Source organism: Nycticebus coucang, chromosome 2 (genome assembly GCF_027406575.1).
Source record: "Nycticebus coucang isolate mNycCou1 chromosome 2, mNycCou1.pri, whole genome shotgun sequence".
Taxonomy (NCBI): domain Eukaryota; kingdom Metazoa; phylum Chordata; class Mammalia; order Primates; family Lorisidae; genus Nycticebus; species Nycticebus coucang.
Window position 1 is genome coordinate 83,020,527 of NC_069781.1, and position 22,670 is coordinate 83,043,196.

The 22,670-nt window shown below is 41.1% G+C and overlaps 1 protein-coding gene across 1 annotated transcript in view; it reads left to right on the plus strand.

Moving 5' to 3' along the window:
- The window catches only part of GDA (guanine deaminase), a 111,547-nt gene that overhangs the window by 55,939 nt on the left and 32,938 nt on the right, over positions 1–22,670 (plus strand). The window contains exons 2-3 of the mRNA XM_053574998.1: positions 9,552–9,640; positions 18,316–18,487. Of these exons, the coding sequence (XP_053430973.1) occupies positions 9,552–9,640; positions 18,316–18,487 (261 nt within the window). The remainder of the gene's footprint in view (positions 1–9,551; positions 9,641–18,315; positions 18,488–22,670) is intronic.

Consider the following 22,670-nt stretch of genomic DNA (forward strand, 5'->3'; position numbering starts at 1 on the left):
AGCCTTGAAACCCTGGGATAAAGCCTACTTGATCATGATGTATAATTTGTTTGATGTGTTGCTGGATTCTGTTTGTTAGGATCTTGTTGAATATTTTTGCATCTATATTCATTAGTGATATCAGTCTGTAGTTTTGTTTTCTTGTTGAGTCTTTTCCTGGTTTGGGGATCAGGGTGATGTTTGCTTCATAACGTGTTGGGTAGTCTTCCTTCTTTTTCTACCTTTTGGAACAGGTTGAGTAGTATAGGTACTAATTCCTCTTTAAAGGTTTGGTAGAATTCTGATGTGAAACCATCTGGTCCCGGGCTTTTCTTTTTGGGGAGGTTTTGTATGGTTGATGTTATTTCCGAACTTGATATGGGCCTGTTCAACATTTCCACTTGTTTCTGGTTAAGTCTTGGAAGGTGACGAGCTTCCAAGTATCGGTCAATTTCCTTCAGATTTTCATACTTCTGAGAGTAAAGTTTCTTGTAATATTCATTAAGGATTTTTTTGATTTCTGAGGAGTCTGTTGTTATTTCGTCTTTGTCATTTCTGATTGATGAGATTAGAGATTTTACTCTTTTTTTTCCTGATTAGGTTGGCCAATGGTTTATCTATTTTGTTGACTTTTTCAAAAAACCAGCTTTTTGATTTATTGATCTGTTGTATTATTCTTTTGTTTTCAATTTTATTTAGTTCTGCTCTAATTTTGGTTATTTCTTTTCTTCTACTGGGTTTGGGGTTGGAGTTTTCTTACTTTTCCAGTTGCTTGAGATGTCCCATTAAGTTGTTAATTTCCTCTCTTTCTGTTCTCCTGAGGAAGGTTTGCAGTGCTATAAATTTCTCTCTTAGAACTGCCTTTGCAGTGTCCCAGAGGTTCTGATAGTTCATGTCTTCATTGTTGTTTTGTTCCAAAAATTTGGCAATTTCCTTCTTGATCTCATCTCTGACCCAGCTATCATTCAGCATGAGGTTATTTAACTTCCATGTTTTTGTATGAGTATGTAGATTCCTGTTGTTACTCAGCTCAAGTTTTATTCCGTGATGGTCCAAGAAGATGCACGGAATAACTTCTATTCCTTTAAATTTACTGAGGTTAGACTTGTGACCTAAGATGTGATCGATTTTGGAGTAAGTTCCGTGGGCTGATGAGAGGTATTTGTATTCAGTTTTGTTAGGATGAAATGTTCTGTAGATGTCTGCTAAATCTAAATGCTGGATGGTTAGATTTAAATCTAAAATTTCTTTACTCAGCTTTTTGTTGGAGGATCGATCTATCACTGCCAAAGGAGTGTTAAAATCTCCGACTATTATGGAGCTGGAGGAAATCAAGTTGCTCATGTCTGTTAGAGTTTCTCTTATAAATTGAGAAACTGGTTGGGTGCATAGATATTCATAATTGAAATCTCATCATATTGAGTATTACCCTTAACAAATATGAAGTGACCATTCTTGTCCTTCCTTACTTTTGTTGGTTTAAAGCCTATTGTGTCTGCAAATAAAATTGCAACACCTGCTTTTTTCTGATTACAATTTGCCTGAAATATGGATGACCATCCTTTCACCCTGAGTCTATATTTGTCTTTTAAGTTAAGATGTGACTCTTGTGAGCAACAGATATCTGGTCTGAGTTTTTGTATCCAGTCAGCTAACTTATGTCTCTTTAGAGGACAGTTTAAGTCATTCGCATTGATGGAGACTATTGATAATTTTGGTGAAATTTTGGGTATCGAGTTTTTCAAAAGTCCAGTGGAGATTTTTAATCTTTTCACCATTGAAGAAGTTGGAGTTTGATCAGGAGTTTCTGGGTGAGTTTACGTTTGTAGTAGAGGATTGGGTTGGTCATTATGGAGGATAGGTCTGAGAATATCCTGAAGAGCTGGTTTGGTTGTGGCAAATTTATTCAACATATGAATGTCGTTAAAGTATTTAATTTCTCCATCATAGATGAAACTCAGTTTAGCTGGGTACAAGATCCAGGGTTGAAAGTTATTTTGCTTTAGGAGATTAAAAGTGGATGACCACCCTCTTCTGGCTTGAAATGTTTCAGCAGAGAGATCTGCAGTCATTCTAATATTCTTACCTTTGTAGGTAATGGCTTTCTTTCGCTTGATAACCTTGAGAATTTTCTCCTTCATGTTAACTTTAGTGAAGCTAATTATGATATGTCTGGGGGATGACTGATTGGGGTTGAATCGTGCTGGAGTTCTGAAACTGTCTGCTATCTGAATTTCAGAGTCTCTAGGCATGTCTGGAAAATTCTCTTTCATAATTTCATTCAGAAGGGCCTCTGTGCCCATCAATGCCACTTCATCATTTTCCAGAACTCCTATTATTCGTATATTGGCCTTCTTTGAATTATCCCAGAGCTCTGTAAGAAAGTGATCTGTTTTTGCTCTCCATTTCTCTTCCTCTTTGAGAGTTTGGGAGCATTCAAAGGCTTTATCTTCCATATCAGAAATCCTTTTTTCTGCTTGGTCCATTCTGTTGCTGAGGGATTCTACTGTATTTTTCATATCTTTAAGGGCTGCAAATTCTTGCTTCAGTGTGTCGATATTTTTGGTTGTTTTGTCTTTAAATTCATTAAATTCTTGAGACAACTTTTGAATTTCTCCTCAGATTCCTAATTCCATTTCATCGATCTTGTCTGCAATCCAAATTCTGAATTCGATTTCTGACATGTCTGCTAGTTGTTTATGAATGGGATCTTCAATTACATCCGCCATATCTTTCCTTGGGGTGGGGGGTTGATCTATTCTGGTTATTCATGTTACCAGAGTTTTTCCGCTGATTCCGCCCCATGGTTGTTTTATTCCCTTTGATTTCCCCCCTGAGGTTTAGTTGAGGGCCCGTTCAGTGTTGTGGCCTGAGAGACTGGGGCCCTGTCTGGTGTGGTGGGGCTAAGTGGTTCAGCTGGCTTCTGTTTGACCCCAGTGAAGCACTTGCTTTGGGTTGAAGTCTCAGTTCTCTGAGTCAGCCCTGCCCTAAAGTTTCCCGAGTCTGTGAGTCACCTCAGGCTAATCCTATACTCAGGGGTGGCTTCCTCTGGTTGCCCAGGGAGGCAGGGTTTGTGGCTTCAGCCACCTCAGGGAACTGCTGCTCTGATGTGGTTCTCCCCCAGCCTCACTCCTGTGTCCCAGAGTCAAGACCGACCAGCCACAGTTCAGGCACTGTCCATGCCCCGACAAATCCCTCAAGAATCTGGACTCCCGGGGGACATGCCTCCAGATCCCAGAGTGAGGGTGGGGTGGGGCGCCGGGAGCCCAGAGCCGCCGGCGGCGAGCACAATCAGCTCCCTCCCGGTTCTCGCTCGGCTGCAGCACCGCAGCTCAAGCCTTCAGGCTTCAGAGTGAGGGCGGGGTGGGGAGATTTTCTTTTGTTTTCAATTTCATTTAATTCTGCTCTAATTTTGGTTATTTCTTTTCTTCTAGTGGGTTTGGGGTTAGAATGTTCTTCCTTTCCAGTTGCTTGAGATGTCCCATTAAGTTGTTATTTCCTCTCTTTCTGTTCTCTTGAGGAAGGCTTGCAGTGCCATAAATTTCCCTCTTAGGGCTGCCTTTGTAGTATCCCAGAGGTTCTGATAATTCATGTCTTCATTGTCATTTTGTTTCAAAAATTTGGCATTTTCCTTCTTAATCTCATCTCTGACCCAGCTATCATTCAGCATAAAGTTATTTAACTTCCATGTTTTTGTATGAGTATGTAGATTCCTGTTATTAGTGAGTTCAACTTTTATTTCATGGTGGTCCGAGAACATGCAAGAAATAATGTCTACTCCTTTAAATTTACTGAGGTTAGACTTGTGACCTAAGATGTGATCGATTTTGGAGTATGTTCCATGGGCTGATAAGAAATATTCCATTTTGTTTTGGGATGAAATATTCTATAGATGTCTGCTAAATCCAAATGTTGGATGGTTAAGTTTAAATCTAAAATTTCTTTGCTCAGCTTCTTATTGGAGGATCGATCCAACACTGCCAGAGGAGTGTTGAAATTTTGAACTATTGTGGAGCTAGAAGAAATCAAGTTGCTCATGTCTGTTAGAGTTTCTCTTATAAATTGAGGTGCATTCTTGTTGGGTGCATAGATATTAATAATTGAAATCTCATCATATTGAGTATTACCCTTAACAAATATGAAGTGACCATTCTTATCCTTCCTTACTTTTGTTGGTTTAAATCCTATTGTATCTGTAAATAAAATTAAAACACCTGCTTTTTTCTGATTACCATTTGCCTGAAACATGGATGACCATCCTTTCACGCTGAGTTTATGTATGTTTTTTAAGGTAAGATGTGACTCTTGTGTGCAGCAAATATCTGGCCTGAGTTTTTGTATTCAGTCAACTAATCTGTGCCTCTTTAAAGGACAGTTTAAGTTGTTCACATTGAAGGCGAATATTGATAAGTCTGGTAATATTTTGGGTATCGAATTTTTCGAAAGTCAGTGGACATTTTTAATCCTTTTGCCACTGTGGAGTTAAAGTTTGATTAAAAGTTTCTGAGTAAGTTTACTTTTGTGTTAGAGGATTGGGCTGGTCATTATGGAGGATAAGTCTGAGAATATCCTGAAGAGCTAGTTTAGTTATGGCAAATTTCTTCAACATATGAATGTCATTAAAGTATTTAATTTCTCCATCATAAATGAAACTCAGTTTAGCTGGATACAGGATCCGGGGTTGAAAGTTATTTTACTTTAGGAGATTAAAAGTCAATGACCACCTTCTTCTGGCTTGAAACTTTTCAGCAGAGATCTGCAGTCATTCTAATATTCTTCCCTTTGTAGGTAATGGATTTCTTACATCTGGCTCCTTTCAGAATTTTCTTCTTCATATTAACTTTAGTGAAGTTAATTATGATATGCCTGGGGTGTGTCTTATTCGAATTCAGTAGTGCTGGGGTTCTGAAACTGTCTGCCATCTGAATTTCAGAATCTCTTGGCATCTCTGGAAAATTCTCTTTCATAATTTCATGGAGGAGGGCCTCTGTTCCTTGCGAGGCCACTTCCTCGCTTCCTTCTTTCTTGCAATTATCCCAGAGCTCTCTGAGAGAATGATCTGTTTTTGCTCTCTATTTCTCTTCCTCTTTGGGAGTTTGGGAGCATTCAAAGGCTTTGTTTTTAATGTCAGAAATCCTTTCTTCTGCTTGCTCCACTCTGTTACTGAGGGTTTCTACTGTATTTTTCAGATCTTTAAGGGCTGCAAATTCTTGCTTCAGTGTGTCGATATTTTTGGTGGTTTTGTCTTTAAATTTGTTAAATTCTTGAGACAACTTTTGAATTTCTTCTCGAATTTCTAATTCTGACTTTTGAATTGCTGCTCGAATTTCTAATTCCAAATTTTCCTCCATTGTATTAATCTTGTTTGCAATCCAAATTTTGAATTCAATTTCTGACATCTTGGCCAGCTGTTTATGAATGGGATCTTCAGTTACATGTGCCATATATTTCCTGGGGGAGGGGGGCTGTTGGTCTTTTGTGGTTAGTCATGTTACCAGAGTTTTTCCCCTGATTCTGCTCCATTATTGTTTTACACCATTTGATTTTTCCCCTGGAGCTTTGTCGAGGACCCATACAGTGCTATGGCCTGAGAAACTGGAGACCTTTTTGATGTGGTGGGGCTAGGTGGTTCTGTCTTATTTTCAGCTGGTCTCTGTTCAACCCTAGTGAAACAGTTCCTCTGGGTTGAAGTCTCAGCTGTGGAGAAATATCCGCAATTAAGTCTCCCTGGCCCCCACAGGCAACAATTGGAAAAGGAAAATCAAACCTTTCTACAATCACACACCCAGGGCACCACCTGAATAGTCCTCAGGTGATTAGCTCAGTTCAAAAGGTCCAAACCAATTATCTCAGTCAGCACCTGTCTCTGGGAGAGTTTAAAAGTTCTCTGGCAACTGGATCGCAGGGGTCTGGTGACTACTCAGATATGGCTTGCTCCAGTGCTCTGTGGAGTCAGGAGGACTCGCCCAGCAAATGGATCAGTCTGGGAAGGTTTATTCCTCCTTTCCCACCTTGCACCTCTGTCACACCCAGTCACTGATAGTCCCGCAGGGCTTTGACCCAGTTGCCTGTAGTTAAGAGATAGTCCAGGGGTTTGCATTTGCCTGAATGACAAGGAAATCTATTTCTGCTCAGCCAGGCCATTGCTCTCTGTCTTTATCTAGCAGGGGGAGGTGAGGCCTAACAACCCTGGGTGCTTGATGGAGGCTGGGGGGTGTTCACTCAGTTCCAGCCCTGCCCCTTATTGATGTTACTGAAAGAACAGAACAGAACAACTTTGTGGGAATTTGTTTCTGTCCCTGCTAAATTCCCCTGCAGAAGAGAATCTGTTTCAAGTTCCTAGAGCCTGTGCCTCAGGCCCTGTCTTTGCTCCTGTAGGTTTGTATTTGGTTACCTGTCAGTTCTAGCCTCCTGTCTTCCTTTGTGTATAGGCTGACGATCCCCTGAGGGCCAGGTGCATCTTAGGCTCAGTAAAGCAGTCCTCTGAGTCAGCCCTGCCCTGGGAAGTTCCCTGTTCTGGGCGTGCATTTCTAGTCCCCACGCTTCACCCAGGCCAGTACCAACACAGGCAAACCCTTTACTCACGGAGCCTGCATTTCCATCCCAGATGTGTTACATGGTGGTTGCCACCTGAGTAGATGCCCAGCCTCCTCTGGTTGCCCAGGGAGACAGGGGGTGTGGCTTCAGAATATCCAGGAGTGAGTTCTATTGTTGCTAAAAGGCAGCTGCTGCTCTGCGCCTCGGGACACCCCTGCTCTGGTGTGGTTCCCTCTCAGCTGACTGTCCTCTCCTCACTTTTGTGCCCCAGAGTCAGCACTGACTAATTGGAGTTTTGGCCCTGTCCACACCCCTCTAGAAATCACCCAAGAATCTGGACTCCTGGGGGACAGGCCTCCAGACCTCAGAGTGAGAGTGGAGGGGAGTGCTGGAAGCTCAGAGTTGCAGGTAGAGAATATATACAGTTTTATGCGTGGCAGGAGAATGCCATGGCAGCCTAGTAGGGGAGGTAGGTCCAGTTTTTAGAGGGTCTCTCCCATGGAGTGTAGCGGGAGGACCTTTGAACTCTGCTCATTTGTTTATGGGGCACTCTGAGCCATTCTCATCTGGGAGGGGACTCCCATCCACTTGGTGATGGATTTTGTACCTTTTGTTTGTATCCTTGGGGATACAGCTCACCTCAGTGGGGTTGATGTGTGTTCTTCAACCTTCTCTCTTGGTGCAGATCTAATCCCCATGTTACTTGCTAATTTTCTGTCCTTTAACTCTCCTTCTGGAAAGGCCTCTGTGGAAAGCTGGCTTCAGTTAGCCAACTTGTCTCCGCCCTCCTCAGTTCTACCTTAATTAAAAAATCCATGGCTCAGCACTTGTGGCTTAAGCGGCTCAGGCACCAGACACATACACCTGAGCTGGCAGGCTCGAATCCACCCCAGGCCCACAAAACAACAATGACGGCTACAACCAAAAAGCCTGGCTTTGTAGCAGGTGCCTGTAGTCCCAGTTACTTGGGAGGTGGATGAAGGAGCCTTGCCTGAACCCAGGAGTTGGAGGTTGCTGTGAGCTGTGATGCCACAACACTCTACCCATGGCTTTCCTTACAGAGTTTTTACTCATGAATTTATTTTTTTCACTAGGAAAAGTCTTTTATTGTCAACGGTTGCAATAAAATTTATGTGCCCAAGTTTAAACATTTAAAATCTCCTGGGAGGCTCGGTGCCTGTAGCACAGTGGTTATAGCCCCAGCCACATACACTGAGGGTGGCGGGTTCGAACCTGACCTGGGACAGCTAAAACAACAATGACAACTGCAACAAAAAATAGCCAGGCATTGTGGCAAGCACTTGTAGTCCCAGCTACTTGGGAGGCTGAGGCAAGAGACTTGCTTAAGCCCAAGAGTTTGAGGTTATTAGGAGCTGTGACGCCACGGCACTCTACCGAGGGTGACATACTGAGACTCTGTCTCAAATAAATAAATAAAATAAAATAATAAAATCTCCTGGGAATATGAGATAATTTGAAAATGTATATTACAGATTTGAAAGATAATGTATTTAGAATAATATAAAGGGGCCATTTTTACTCCAGCTAGGTAATAGATCTATGAATGAGTGTTACTCATTGGTAGAATGAAAAAGGGGCAGTATGAATTTTTTCTTGTTTTTCATTTTTATAGAGTGAGTGGCAAGAATTTTTCACATAAATCAAGTAGCTGGGAATGGAGAAAGTTTTATTATAGCAATATCTCTCAATTCCTTGAACTCCTCCTGAGTTATAAAAATTATATGGTAATCTATTACCAAAAATATCTTTAATGGTCCATCAGTTGCTAAGCAGTTAAATATTTTGTCATTTTATTGACAGAAAAGGCCACAGTGGTACTAGAGAAATATCACAGGGTGCCAGGCACAAACATTGGTAGGAGCACCTTGAGCTTGGTTAACAGGGATATTCTATCTTCTGGGTTGTGTGCCTTGCTGCAGCACTGCTTGGTTACTCAGTGGTAGCCCAGAAAAAGGGAAATAGCATTTAACCAAGGCTGTAATTTTATCAGATGTATGTTAACTCGAAAAGCAACAGAAATATGAAATAATACATGGTGGAATTTAACTTGGACAAGGATAATGGTGAAAGAAAGTGGCAGGTGCACTGGGCAAAAATGTAGGTGGAAGAAGTAAAGGGAGGACTCTTTGAGGTGAAAGAGTTTGTAGCAGTTCAAGTAGCAAATAGGGAAGAGGACAGTGTGGTCAGATGTGTGATCAGTGGCTTTGGAGGAGGAGCCGTATGAGCCATGAACATGTCCCAGATGTGGTCCTGGCTTTTGTGGCTGAAGTGAATTAGAACAAATGAGTGAAGATGAATTCATGGAAATAGATTGCCATGGTCTTCAGAAGGGTTGAAACCATCCAGAATAGAGGCAGGGCTTGGAGCAAGGGAAATAGTATGAAATAGAAGATATCATCAAATTTGAAGGGGGAAAAACAGATGCTAATTAGCCATTTTTTTGGAGGGAGACAGAGTTTTACTTTGTCACCCCTGGTAGAGTGTCATGGTGTCATAGCTTACAGCAACCTCAAACTCTTGGGCTCAAGTGATCCTCTTAACTTAATAAGTGGGACTAAAGGTGCCCACCACAATGCCCAGCTAGTTTTTAGAGACAGGGTCTTGCTCTGCTCAGCCTGGTCTTGAACTCCTGAGCGCAGGCAATCTACCCTCTTCAGCCTCCCAGAATGCTAGGATTATAGGCATGAGCCACTGTGCCCGGCCTCAATTAGCCATTTTTAATAACTTACATCTCCAAATTAGAGCTTTCGAAGTCTCATTTACGTCTATATTATGACAGAGAAAGAGAAATGAGACATCATTTACTTCTTTGGATGAACAAAGGCAAACCTCTGTCTTTTATGACTCTAAACTCAACCCTGTCAAATATCTTTTAATTAAGTCAGACTCTTTTAAAAAGATTTAGGTATAGACTCTTTTACAGTATAGACTCTTTTAAAAAGATTTAGGTATTTAGTGACAATAAATGACTATAGTTCATTAATACAAGATTCTTTTCTTTCTTTCCTTTAAAGATAGTGTTTTTAGAAGAAGCATCTCAACAAGAAAAACTGGCCAAAGAATGGAGCTTCAAGCCGTGTGAAATACGAGAACTGAGCCACCAGTAAGTCATCAATGTCTTCTCTTTTCCTGGATACTATTAACTAGGTTCAAGTTATAGGAAATTATAACTTTAAAAAAAAAATTAAAAGTAATTAATTATTTTTAAGGGAAAAAGTGAGAAGGAAAAGGTAAACAGAAAACTGAAAGACGTTAGGTTTTGAGAAGTAGAGGCTGCCATCATCCATTTATTTCTTCAGCAAATATTTGTTGAGTCCAACATGTGTAGTACTAGGACCTGCAGGTGAAAAAGATCTTCAGGGTCCTTGTCCTTATAGGATTTACAGCCCATGGGGGAAGGGAAGAGTGACACTGCCAGTAAATGAGGAAACAAATACATAAACATGACAGTGGTAGAGTGTGATATCTTCCACGGAAAAGTCAGTGAGATGAACAGGGATAATTAAGATGAACTACTGGGGATCAGGGAGGGAGATTTTGAGGATCAATTACTCCAACAACTGGGTTAGGGAGGGCCTATGTCCAGAAGTGCATCAGAGCTGTAATTTTTACATTTCAACTTCTTTTAGTGGCTTTTAATATTTTTTATATATATATATATATATATATATAAATTTTTTTTTTTTTTTTGGTAATGATTGGCCCACTATCTTCATTAGCCTGGTTGGTTTGTTTTACAGAAATGTGACTACTTTTTTTTTTTAAGTGCAAATATTTTATCTTGTTTCAGGCCAGATAAGTTCCAAGGTCAATAAACGTGGTGTCATTTTTATTCTGAAAACACTTATATAACTTGGGAATTGACTTTGGCTAATGTAGTGAGCCAAAAGGAACATTGGAGTAGGAATGAAAACACCTAGTTTGAATCCATACACTAGAACTTTGCAGCTGTTAGGTGTGAAGCAAGCCACAGTCCTTTGAGTTTATCTTGGTCAGTAAGCTCGTCTGTGGTTACAGTGCAGAGTGAGAGGATAATTGCTCATAAAGTTTTGCTTCCTGTACAGTTAAACTCACATCCCCTGCCTCCTTCCCTCTCCCTGCTGCCTTTCTAGCTTAGAATTTTGTGGGCAATGGGCATGGAAATTCATACAGGAACTTCGTGACCATCTACTTGCTCTTGCTTGATTTTCCCTCACTATCTACACTGGGGAACAACTGACATTATAGTCACCTGTTTGCGTGTCTTGTGATGTAGGATTAGAAGAAGGCTTGAAAGCAGATGGCATGGAGGTGGGGAGATGGGGAAGGGTTGGAGGGTACGTTTGAGCTCTGTTTTCATTTATTTATTTATTTTGAGAATCTCACTCTGTTGCCGAGGCTGCAGTGCTGTGGCATTAGCCTAGCTCACAGCAACCTCAAACGCCTGGGCTTCAGCAATCATCCTGCCTCAGCCTCCCACATTGCTGGGATTATAGGCACCCACCACAATGCCTGGCTACTTTATCTATTTTTAGTAGAGATGGGGTGGGGTGGGGGAGTCTCACTTTTACTCAGGCTAGTCTCAAACTCCTGAGCTCAAGTGGTCCTCCTGCCCCAGCCTCGCAGAGTGCTAGGATTTCAGGTATGAAACACTACCCCTTGTCCTTTGGTCCTTCTTTATGAGGTTGCTTTGGCGTTAAATCCATCAACACTGCAGATCCTGGGGTCTCCATAAGCACTTCACACAGAGCGGGTAAGAAATAATTCACATTTTGGAGGAAGGCTGAAGTCTTTGAAGAAAAAGCATATTCAAATGCAAGCTAATATTTATATGAACCACATAAGTTGTGTGCAGGTGAATTTAATCCATGATTAAAACATGACAAAGGATGATGTCTCTGACAGCTTTTTTAATTGACTTGGTCCGATACTGAGTATATCTAAAGGTCTATCTCAGCACTGTGTTCATTTTGTGGATTTTTAAGGAAGGAAAAGTTACAGCTGGAATCCCCTCAGGGCAGTGCTTTGGTAGGTCTGGATCAGATAGTGGCTATGGACAATAGACAGGTTTGCAGAGCCAGGATGGGGGTGAGACATTCACCTCAGGCATAATATTTAAGGCAGCGTGGAGGGCAAAACTCAATAATCAAGGTGAATTATACTCTAAAGCAATATTTAAAGAAATAAAAATCAATACAAAATTCCCTGATGAACAAAATACTAAAATTTCCAGTAAAGACAGGATGTTGTTGTTTATTTGTTTTACAATCTTGTGGTTTTTAGGCGATGAACAGGCCTTTTTAAACATCCCAGGCAGTCCCAACAGGTTGATGAGGGCAATGATGGTGTGCGAACATATTGGGCCACTTGGGCCTTTGTATCTAGTTGTATGTTTTGATTGTTTAACTTTAATAAAGTTTTCCACTTGGTTAAAAGACGGGTGGATGCCCTGGTAAGTGTGTTTCCAGGTGTATCTGGTTCTTTTCCCTCAGGCTATGATAATGTCTTGGCCCACACTGCAGGTTTGGAATATCTGGGGAGAAGTTGAGATTTTTTTTTTGGAGAATTATCATGGTGATTAAGTAAAGTGAAAAGCTGATAGGCCAAAGGGAGAAAGAAAGCTTTTCACCTTTCCTTTAAGCAGTGGTTCTCAACCTTCCTAATGTTAGGACCCTTTAATACAGTTCCTCATGTTGTGGTGACCCCAACCATAAAATTATTTTCATTGCTACTTCATAACTGTAATTTTGCTACTGTTGTGAATCATAATGTAAATGTCTGATATGCAGGATGGTCTTAGGCGACCCCTGGGAAAGGGTCGTACTAGGGGTCTCGACCCACAGGTTGAGAACCGCTGCCTTACAGCCTCCAGACTTTTTCCTTTGCTTTACCTCCAGCTGGGCTTTTTAAAAAATTTTGAGACAGGGCGGCGCCTGTGGCTCAGTGAGTAGGGCGCCGGCCCCATATGCCGAGGGTGGCGGGTTCAAGCCCAGCCCCGGCCAAACTGCAACCAAAAAATAGCCGGGCGTTGTGGCGGGCGCCTGTAGTCCCAGCTACTCGGGAGGCTGAGGCAAGAGAATCGCGTAAGCCCAAGAGTTAGAGGTTGCTGTGAGCCGTGTGACGCCACGGCACTCTATCCGAGGGCGGTACAGTGAGACTCTGTCTCTACAAAAAAAAAAAAAAAAAAAAAAAAAATTTTGAGACAGCATGTTGTTTTGTTGCCCTCGGTAGAGTAGCTCATAACAACCTCAAACTCTTGGGCTTAAGAGATCCTCAGCCTTCTGGTACTATAGTCCCTCCTGGAACTACAGGCCTTGGCCACAACACCTGGCTATTTTTAGAGATGGGGGTCTCTCTGGCTCAGGCTGGTCTCTGAACCTGTGAGCTCAGGCAATCCACCGACTGGCCTCCCAGAGTGCTAGGATTACAGGTCACAGTGCCCGGCTCCAGCTGGGCTTTTGATAGCTACAATTTAGCTATAAATAATACTGTGACTGTAGAGTTAATTTGAATCGTGGCTTGGTCACTAACAAATTGCAAGACAGAAGATGATCTGGTTTGCTGTCCTGAGATTGCTTTTGTTCTTTAAAATGAATGGGAGGGCTCAATAACTTCAGGTGCAGCTCTCAATCCCACATTTCTGCATGTACCAATATCTATAATAAATCATGGACTATCATCTTGATTCTGTGAATCTTTCTATTAATAACCATTTCACAATGTTTCCTATTCCCTAAAAAGGATTGTAACCTTTCTAAGTGAAAATCGCACTTTAGATGTAATAAATTCTTTGTTTTCCTATTGCTTCTGGAGACTTTGGACCCTGAGTTATCTCTTTCACTTTCTCACTTCTACTACAGGGTGAACATGCTAAGGTTTCCTTTACATGAAAAACAAAAATGACTTGCACTCTTCTGCATCCTAGATTTCACTACAAATATCTTTAAAAGGAGCTCTCCATCTGCCTAACACTTTCTCTAACACCATCTTTCACAATCCTCACTCTTCAGGCTCTAGAATGGAAATGAAAGTAAAGTGACTTGTTAAGTACTTTGTAAAGAAAAAAGTTAAAATCCCTCTGAAGTTAGGTGCCTCCCTCAATCATTGCTTTGGGTTTTCAGGGTCTTTTCTAACACCCTGACATTCCAGCATCCTTGACCCTTGATGTTCCGGGCACTGTCTCCTTCATTTTCCTTCTTGACAGCTCTCTGTCCTGGGTTCCCTTTTTCCTGATAACAACTTTGCCAAGATCCCTTCTGCCCTTCTGTTCCTCAGTCTTATTCTCCTTAAGGGGAGGGTGTTACTCAAGGTTTAGCTTTGTTCTTTCTTCCACTGAACTCTCTAGTACCATCAGTTTATAGGGTCACCAATATACAGTAGACTTTTAAATCTGAGTCCCATCTTTAACTCTTGCATGACCTCTTATTCCAACTTTCCCATTACTCCTTGGAGGTCACACTTTGTTACTAGGCTTAGTGTAATATCAACCCTCCTGCCCCAATGAACTTTCTCTCTAGATTCTTGATAATTTATGTCATATGTTAAAAAACTTACTCTCTTGACTCATTCCTCTCCTGTGCTTCCTAGAACTAAGAAAAGATCAAGTTCTTATTGACACATTCATCCTTTTCTGTTCTCATCACCATATTCTTTATTCAGAAATCTCATGCTTGGGGGATTTCAGGAATCTCCCAATACATGCTCACCACAAGATATATCTTCCTGTACCTGAGGCTGTACCATAGTCTGCTAAAGAAAACAAAAAAAAAAAAACAACAAAGAAACAAAGATTTTCAAGATCCCCTTCCTTTTGGAAAGAAAATAACGTATCTATGCTGGTTCGCTAAGTTGAGTATTCAAGACACTTTAAAAATACTTTTTGTTTGTTTTTTAGGAAAAAAACTTCCCTAAATGCATAGGTCAGAGGCATATAATTTGATAAGTTTTGATATAAATATACACTGTAGAGATCATGGCGAAACTCACCTTTTTTTCCCCCTGAAAGTGCACTGAAAGATCAACTCACAGTTAAGGCAGATTAATAAGAGAAATGTTCGTTTCTAATTACCAAGCTCATGGGGGGAAACCACAACGGTGATTACCCAATGTCACTGACAAACAGCAAATCTGAAGATGATCTCATTTACTTTTATAGATGTCTTTTTGAAGGTAAGGGGGAAGAGAATGGAGTACAGGCGCAACAGGTGGTTGTTAGGGAGGATGAATAAAGGATGGGGAGAAACAGATGGACTTGTAAATTAACCTGAGAGACAGTTATTGTGTTTTAAAGGATTGGGGCCAAGTCTGCTAGCATTTGGGGGGAGGAAAGGATAGTCAGTTGCCTCCTTTGATCCCCTGATCAGGTCTGTCTGGTTTTATGCAGATAGAGGGAAAGCCCTTTTCAAAGCTTTCTGATTGTGAATGGCCATAAATTCAAAATATTCTTCATGTTAAGTTCATATTTGGGGGTAAAGTTTCCTTAGCTCCTTCAGACAAATTTATATGCCCATGTAACCAGCACAACAATCGAGATATAAAATATTCTTATCCTGGAAAGTCCCTTGATCTTCCTCCAGTCTCTCTCCAGCCCCCCGAAGGCAGCCACTGTTTTTTTCTATCACACAGATTACTTTTGCCTGTTTTTGAACATTATATAAATAGAATAACGCAATATGTACTCTTATGGGTCTAGATTCTTCTATTCAGTATAATGTTTTTGAGATTCATTCATATTGCAGTGGGTATCAGTTCATCCTTTTTTATTACTGAATAGTATTCCATTTTACCATAGTTTGTTTATCCATATTTTCCTGTGATAGATATGTATATTGTTTTCAATTTGGGGCTAAAATGAATGATATAAACATTCTCTATAATCCTTTTTTATTTTTTTTTCTTTGAGACAGTGTCTCAAACTGTCCCCCCGTGGCATCACATTCACAGCAACCTCAAATTCTTGGGCTTAAGTGATTCTCTTGCCTCAGCCTCCCAAGTAGCTGGGACTACAGGCACCCACCGCAATGCCTGGCTGTTTTTTGGTTGCAGTTGTCATTGTTGTTTGACAGGCCCAGGCTGGATTCAAACCTGCTAGCTCTGGTGTATGTGGCTAGTGCCCTAGCTGCTGAGCTACAGGTGCCAAGCCTACAATCCTTTTTATAAACTTATGTTTAATTTTGCATGGATAAATCTCTAGAGGTGAAAGTGTTCACTAAGACTCTTAATGTATAACCTCTTTCTCCTCCTTTCTCTCTCTCTCTTGTCTTCTCACACACATAAACTCCGTCACCCCTAATTTCTTCAACTAGATTATAAAGTCTTTGTAGACAATAAGATAACATACTTCTCTTTGCACTCTCCACAAGGCTTAACAGAGTTTCTTAAACATAGTAGATAATTGGGAAATATCATTTCATTGAACAATTTATCTGCTTGAAGAAGTCACCCTGCCATTCTGTTTTCTGGTGGTAGAGAAAGCAAAAACCCAAAGGACTGACCTGGAGAGTGACTAATGCCTGGGATAAATCCCTATCTCATCCTCCTTTCTGCATGTTTCCCACTTAATGACAGGTCCACTTAATGCCGCCTTCTTGTCATACTTGAAAGTTCTTGCTGTTCTTTATTTCTATAGTTAGTGAATTAACAGTCCTGTCATATGGAACATGGTGTCCTAGAATACTGAGCCTATAGACAAATGGCCAGGGTTGGAATCTCAGTCCCTAAACCAACTAATGATTATTTTTTTCCAGTCTACTTAAATCTCGTGAGCTTTCACTTACCTTTATGCAAATGAGGGTGCTAACACTCTCATCCTTCATTCGTTTGTTGTGAGCATTATTACATCATTGTCGTCATAACTAACATTTATTGATACTTTCCATTATCTAGGTAGTGTTCTTAGATAAACTAACTCAAGCCTCGCGACAACCCTATGATGCTACTACTATCTCCATTTTACATGAGAGGAATTCAAGTGACAGAGAGATTAAATAACATGCCGATGGCAGCCTGGAGTTCAGAATGCATGTTCTTAACACTGGCAATCAGCTGCCTCCCACAGATGAGAGGATACACGTAGGATGCTGTGCCCAGTGCCCAGGACATGTATATATTTAGGAAATATTAGCTGCTGTCTCCATCATCATCATTACCACCACTGCCATTCCTGGCTCTCTTTTTAAAATAATGCACTTTGAGTGACTCACAGCTTTGTCTCACATTTGAGTATTTTTTATACATTTGATTTGCTAGCATAATGTAGTCTTTGTGATTTCAAGTTCAAGTTTCTTCATGATTTAACATTTAAGGTGATGGTGGTGGTAGAGCATGTTTTGGTGACTATCTGTTTGAATGAGGTTGAACAATTAACTGGTGACTAGTGAACTGGATTAGCACTTTAGAAAAGTTGCATCTGTTAGTATCAGGCTGCCTCAATTCTGTGGGTAGTGCCTCTGAAAACTCTAAAAACATCTTTCCAGGACTTTCTATTGTAAGAATTAATAGAAATATGCACATTAGTTGGTGGATCAGGATAGTGGCAAGAGTGATCAGGAGCATCCTGAGAATGGTTGCCATGGCAACACAGCTCCCTCTTCACTTAACTATTTACACCTCCACCCATTTGTGCTCCTTTGGCTGTTTCTAACCACCTTCTGTTGCTGCTCCAGCTCAGAACTTAGCCTCTAAGAACGTCGCATGGGAAAGGACTAGATTTCTTATAGTCAGCCAAGATCAAATAACCACTGGGTCTAAAATTGCAACCCCTGGCTGCATGCTTATAGCTAAAGCAGCTAAGCCACCAGCCACATACACCAGTGCTGGCGGGTTCGAATCCAGCCTGGGCCTGCCAGACAACAATGACAACTACAACCAAAAAATAACCGGGTGTTGTGGCGGGCGCCTGTAGTCCCAGCTACTTGGGAGGCTGAGGCAAGAGAATCACTTAAGCCCAGGAGTTGGAGGTTGCTGTGAACTGTGATACCACAGCACTCTACCCAGGGCAACAGCTTGAGGCTTGCGTTCAAAAATAAAAAATACAAAATGAATAAAATAAAATGGCAACCCCTCTGCTTCTCCTCTTCAGTCACCCTTAGTGAGTTGTGTGAGCCTTCTCAGCATATCTCTAGTTTTGAAGACCTCCTTCTCATTTTTGCTGTCTGTCTTCCGACCACCGGCTAAGAGAACAAAATCGGAGAATTAAATCATAGCTCCCTCCTTTCTTGTGCTGAGACTGCTTTGCTTCTGCTCAATGCCGTGGCCTTTTCTTCCCTCCATCATCGTCATTTAACCTCATACCAGCCATTCCAACTCAGGAGCTGTATCTCTCCTAGCAGAGAGCTTCATTTTTATTTTTATTTTATTTATTATTATTATTATTATTATTATTATTATTTTTTGTGGAAACAGAGTCTTACTTTACTGCCCTTGGTAGACTGCCATGACGTCACTCAGCTCACAGCAACCTCCAGCTTTTGGGCTTACGTGATTCTCCTGCCTCAGCCTCCCGAGCAGCCGGGACTACAGGCGCCCGCCACAACGCCCGGCTATTTTTTTTGTTGCAGTTCTGCCGGGGCTGGGTTTGAACCCGCCACCTTCCGTATGTGGGGCCAGCGCCCTACTGACTGAGCCGCAGGCACCACCCTTTCAAAAGTAACAGAAGATTTTACAGTTGTCTGATTGCATCAGCTATAAACCTGTGTGGGGTGAACAGTGAAATCATTCTCAAGAGAAAAATGTGATTTCAAGATATGGAAAATGGCTGAAGGTATTATGAAATGCTTTTCCTCTCATCGTATTTTCCAGTGAGTTCTTCATGCCTGGGCTGGTTGATACCCACATCCATGCTCCTCAGTATTTTTTTGCTGGAAGTAACGTGGACCTGCCGCTTTTGGAGTGGCTGACCAAGTACACGTTTCCTACAGAACACAGATTCCAGAGCACCGAGTTTGCTGAGGAAGTGTATACTCGAGTTGTCGTAAGTATCCTGTGTGTGTGTGTGATATTAGATTTGATCATCTATAGAAGCATTTGCTCTTTGGGAGGGAAGATTTAAATAAGGCATAAATAGTTGAGGGTAAGATGGGCCTTAGAGAACTTTTTAAGTTCTTTCACAGCCCAGCAAGTTTGTGACTACTTTACCTGCACAGCTAGTCAGTGTCAAAGAGAGAATTCAAATCCAAGTCCTAAATTCTCAATCAGGGGGCTTGATATTACTCTCTTTTGCTTCTTGTGTTTTGCTGTGTCAAATTTGGGTTTAATGTGATGTGTGTCCCCTATTCCTGCCAACCTCTATCTAATGCTGTTCTGAGGACCATATGGAGCAAATAGCTGTGTGACCTTTGAAAAGTTCTGTGACTCATTTTCCCCATCTGTAAAAAACTTTGCTCATGATAATACCTACTTCACAGGATTCTTATGAGAATTAAGCAAGTTAATATTTGTGAGATTCTTAGAATAGTGTCTGGCACATGGTAAGAGATCTGTGTGTTTGCTTTAAAAAAAAATGCCCAAGGAAATTTAAAATTAAAACCATTAGGAGGATATCATATGATTCTGGTAGCTTTCTTCCAAGGAAGGAAAATAGGATGGTCCCATACTGCAGGGCGGGCAACACAATGTGACTTGAGCATTAACACCACCAGAGGTAACTGTGGGGTTAGTCAGCTCTGAAAATGTTACTTTCTTGTAGACCAGGGGTTCTCAACCTTCCTATGCTGCAATGTATTTTCATTGTTAAAAAGGAGTCGTGACCCACAGGTTGAGAACCGCTGTTATAGACTCTTTCAAGAAAATCAGTTTCTTTCTTTCTATTCCAACCCTATGCCCATCACCCAAATTCACTCAGTAACTGGAAACAGCTTCTGCAGCCGAGAAGTTAAAGCTACAAGTGCCTTTTCATGTGGCTCCCGCCTCATGTTGTTCAGCACCCTTGGTCTGAACACTCCTGAATTTTTGTTGGGCTCGTGGGTGATTTTGTTGGGTCCATTGTTATTGACTATATAGAGGTGACAGTATCACAAGCCTTCCACAGTGACTGACCTAGCCATCCTGCCATATGCAACTATTTCTTTGCATTATTCTGAACTTAAAGAGTAAACCCAAGTGATATCATGTATACATTTGCCTAGCATATAATTGTAAAGGCAGAGTGATTGTGGATCTTACATATTTAGCAGGCCTCCACATGACACCAGCAAAACTGAGAAGGACTAAAGCTATGTATGAAGTTGCTAGTGCGCTGTGTCAATGAATTGTGTTAACCACACCAAATCTTGATTCTAAGTTTATTTAGACCTCAGATTGTTCTAAAAACGGTTTGAGAGCACTTAAAATTGCAGAGTGTGTGTACAACAAAAGAGAATGAGTCACGAAAACATGGCAAAGAACAAAAAAGGGGGAGGAAAAATAAAACCAAGAAGTCAGTGGTATGTCCCAGTGTCCACAAACTTTTAGAGTTTGTCACAAATTTGGCTTTAAATTTCTAGAACCTGACTCAGTTCAATCAGTTTTGAAATTGACACTGTCTACCTAATAAAAAAAAGTACACATTTGTTAAATGAAGGCATGCATATTCCTCATGCTGATACTCCAGAAAATTAATCCTAATATTCCTTAAGGTGGACAGATGCTGTGTTGTTAAAATATATATCGTAAAGATGCCGTAGTATCAAAATTCCAGACAGATTGGTCTGTTATGTTTAGAGAGATAAAGTATTAAGGATTGTATATCCTTTAGGGAATATATAATAAAAATTATTTTTCACATCAGAGGTTTGTTTAAGTATTTGACATCAGTGAGTATAAAATAGGTTTTATTCCTGACAAGTATTTGTTGGGCATGCATCCTGCATTTCTGGTTAGGAGTAGGCCCACAAAGTTTTCAGCTGGGTAAGTGAAAGGTATGGTTGGCATCTGTTTAAGAAAGTTGAGATTTGCTAGCTGGAACCTTGTGCTAGGCTGAAGGGTCGCTCTGGCAATGCAAAGGGGTGTGGAGGAAGTATTTATGAATGGAAATAAGATGGGGAGGGTTAAAATTTTTCTCCCCCCCCAAAATAGTCATACAACTATTATAAGGAATTTGCACCATAGATTATGGCAGTGATAATTTTTAATCTTCAAATAATTTAAAGTATATGTTATATTATTAAATATCTCCAGAGATTATTAAAGAAAAAAGTCCAGTAAACAACACCTGGAATATTCTCCTTTTAAACATCTCACACTGTATGAGAGATTGTACTTTGAAATGGGACTAAAATGAATAAAAAAAATAGAACCTTCCAGAATCTACCCAAATTATAGTCAAGGAACAGGATAGTATGATCCTTGGTGAACGTGCCAGAACAAAAACTAGCTGCAAATACCCTTTTTTTTTTTTTTCCTGAGACAGAACCTCAAGCTGTTGCCCTGGGTAGAGTGCTGTGGCATCACAGCTCACAGCAACCTCCAACTCCTGGGCTTAAGCCAATGTTTCTCAATTTTCCTAATGCTGCAACCCTTGAATATAGTTCCTCGTATTGTGGTGACCCCTAACCATAATATTACTTTTGTTGCTACTTCATAACTGTAATTTTGCTACTGTTATGAATTGTAATGTAAATATCTGATATTAGGCGACCCTGGTGAAAGGGTCGTTCGACACCCAAAGGGGTCACGCAGGAAGTGATTCTCTTGCCTCAGCCTCCCAAGTAGCTGGGATTACAGGCGCCCGGCACAATACTCAGCTATTTTTTGGTTGTAGTTGTCGTTGTTTGGCAGGCCTGTGCTGGATTTGAACCCACCAGCTCCGGTGTATGTGGCTGGCATCTCAGCCGCTTGAGCTACAGGCACCGAGCCTCTTTCTTTCTTTTTTTTTTTTTTTTTTTGTGGAGACAGAGTCTCACTATGTTGCCCTCAGTAGAATGCATGGTGTCACAGCTCACAGCTCACAGCAACCTCAAACTCCCAAGTAGCTGGGACTGCAGGTGCCTGCCACAAGGCCCAGCTATTTTTTTGTTGTAGTTGTCATTGTTGTTTGGCAGGCCCGGGCTGGGTTCGAACCTGTCAGCTCTGGTGTATGTGGCTGGCGCCCTAGCAGCTGAGCTACAGGAGCCAAGCCTGCAGATATTCTCTTGAGTAACAGAATGAATATGCTTACTCTAGGGATTTTCAATAACTGGACAGATTGAGTAAAGAGGAATCCAACTAATCCCAAAGGTCTATCAAGTTACTAAGACACAAGATGAAAAGAAAGGGAGTGATACGTGTTTTCCTTTCTATTTTAGGTCCTTGGAAATTATCTAATCACTTAAAAGGCTTTGAAGCTCCTGGTCACCTTTTAAAATTTTTTTTATTTTTATTTATGACTTTATCATCTTCAGTACAGTGCTGTGGCATCATAGCTCACAGCAACCTCAAACTCTTGAGCTCAAGCGATCCTCTTGCCTCAGCTTCCTGAGTAGCTGGGACTACAAGCCCCGGCCACAACACCTGGCTATTTTTAGAGACAGGGTCTTGCTTTTGCTAGGGCTGGTCTCGAATTCCTGAGCTCAAGAGATCTGCCCACTTTGGCATCCCAGACTACTAGGATTATAGGTGTGAGCCAGCACATCCAGCCAGAAGTAACACTTGTTGAGCAGTGAATGTCATTCTGGAATAAAGATGATAAACAGCTTTTCCAATTGTGGGCCTCAAATACTACTGTGAAGACATTTTTACTCTAGAGATGTTCCTTTTCTCTAGAGAGGAATCCTTTACTCCACTGGTAGGAGTGGTGGCATTAGTACATGGGGCATTCTGAGAAAGATGACCCTGCAGATCAGCCAGATTTTCACTTAAATCCCCTTTCTCCCTTGTCCTTTGGTTCTTGTGTACTCTAAATACTATCCAATTTCTACAAAGAGTAATTTTCTCCTCTGAGGAACGGGTTCTAGGTAATGGACTGATTTTAACAGGGAAGAGACAGATCTTGCCAGGTTTTAATCGTCTGTACACAGACTTTCAGCCATTTCCTGCTTCTACCCACATACACCCCTCCCTCTTTGTGAGTTACTGCTGGGTTCTCATCCATGTGTTTTGTCTTCCAAGAAGTTATTGAATGTCTCCTATGCTCACTCACCTCTGACATTCATTCTGTGGGTTAACACATTGTGCATTCCTTTACTGTTAGATTAGAGGTA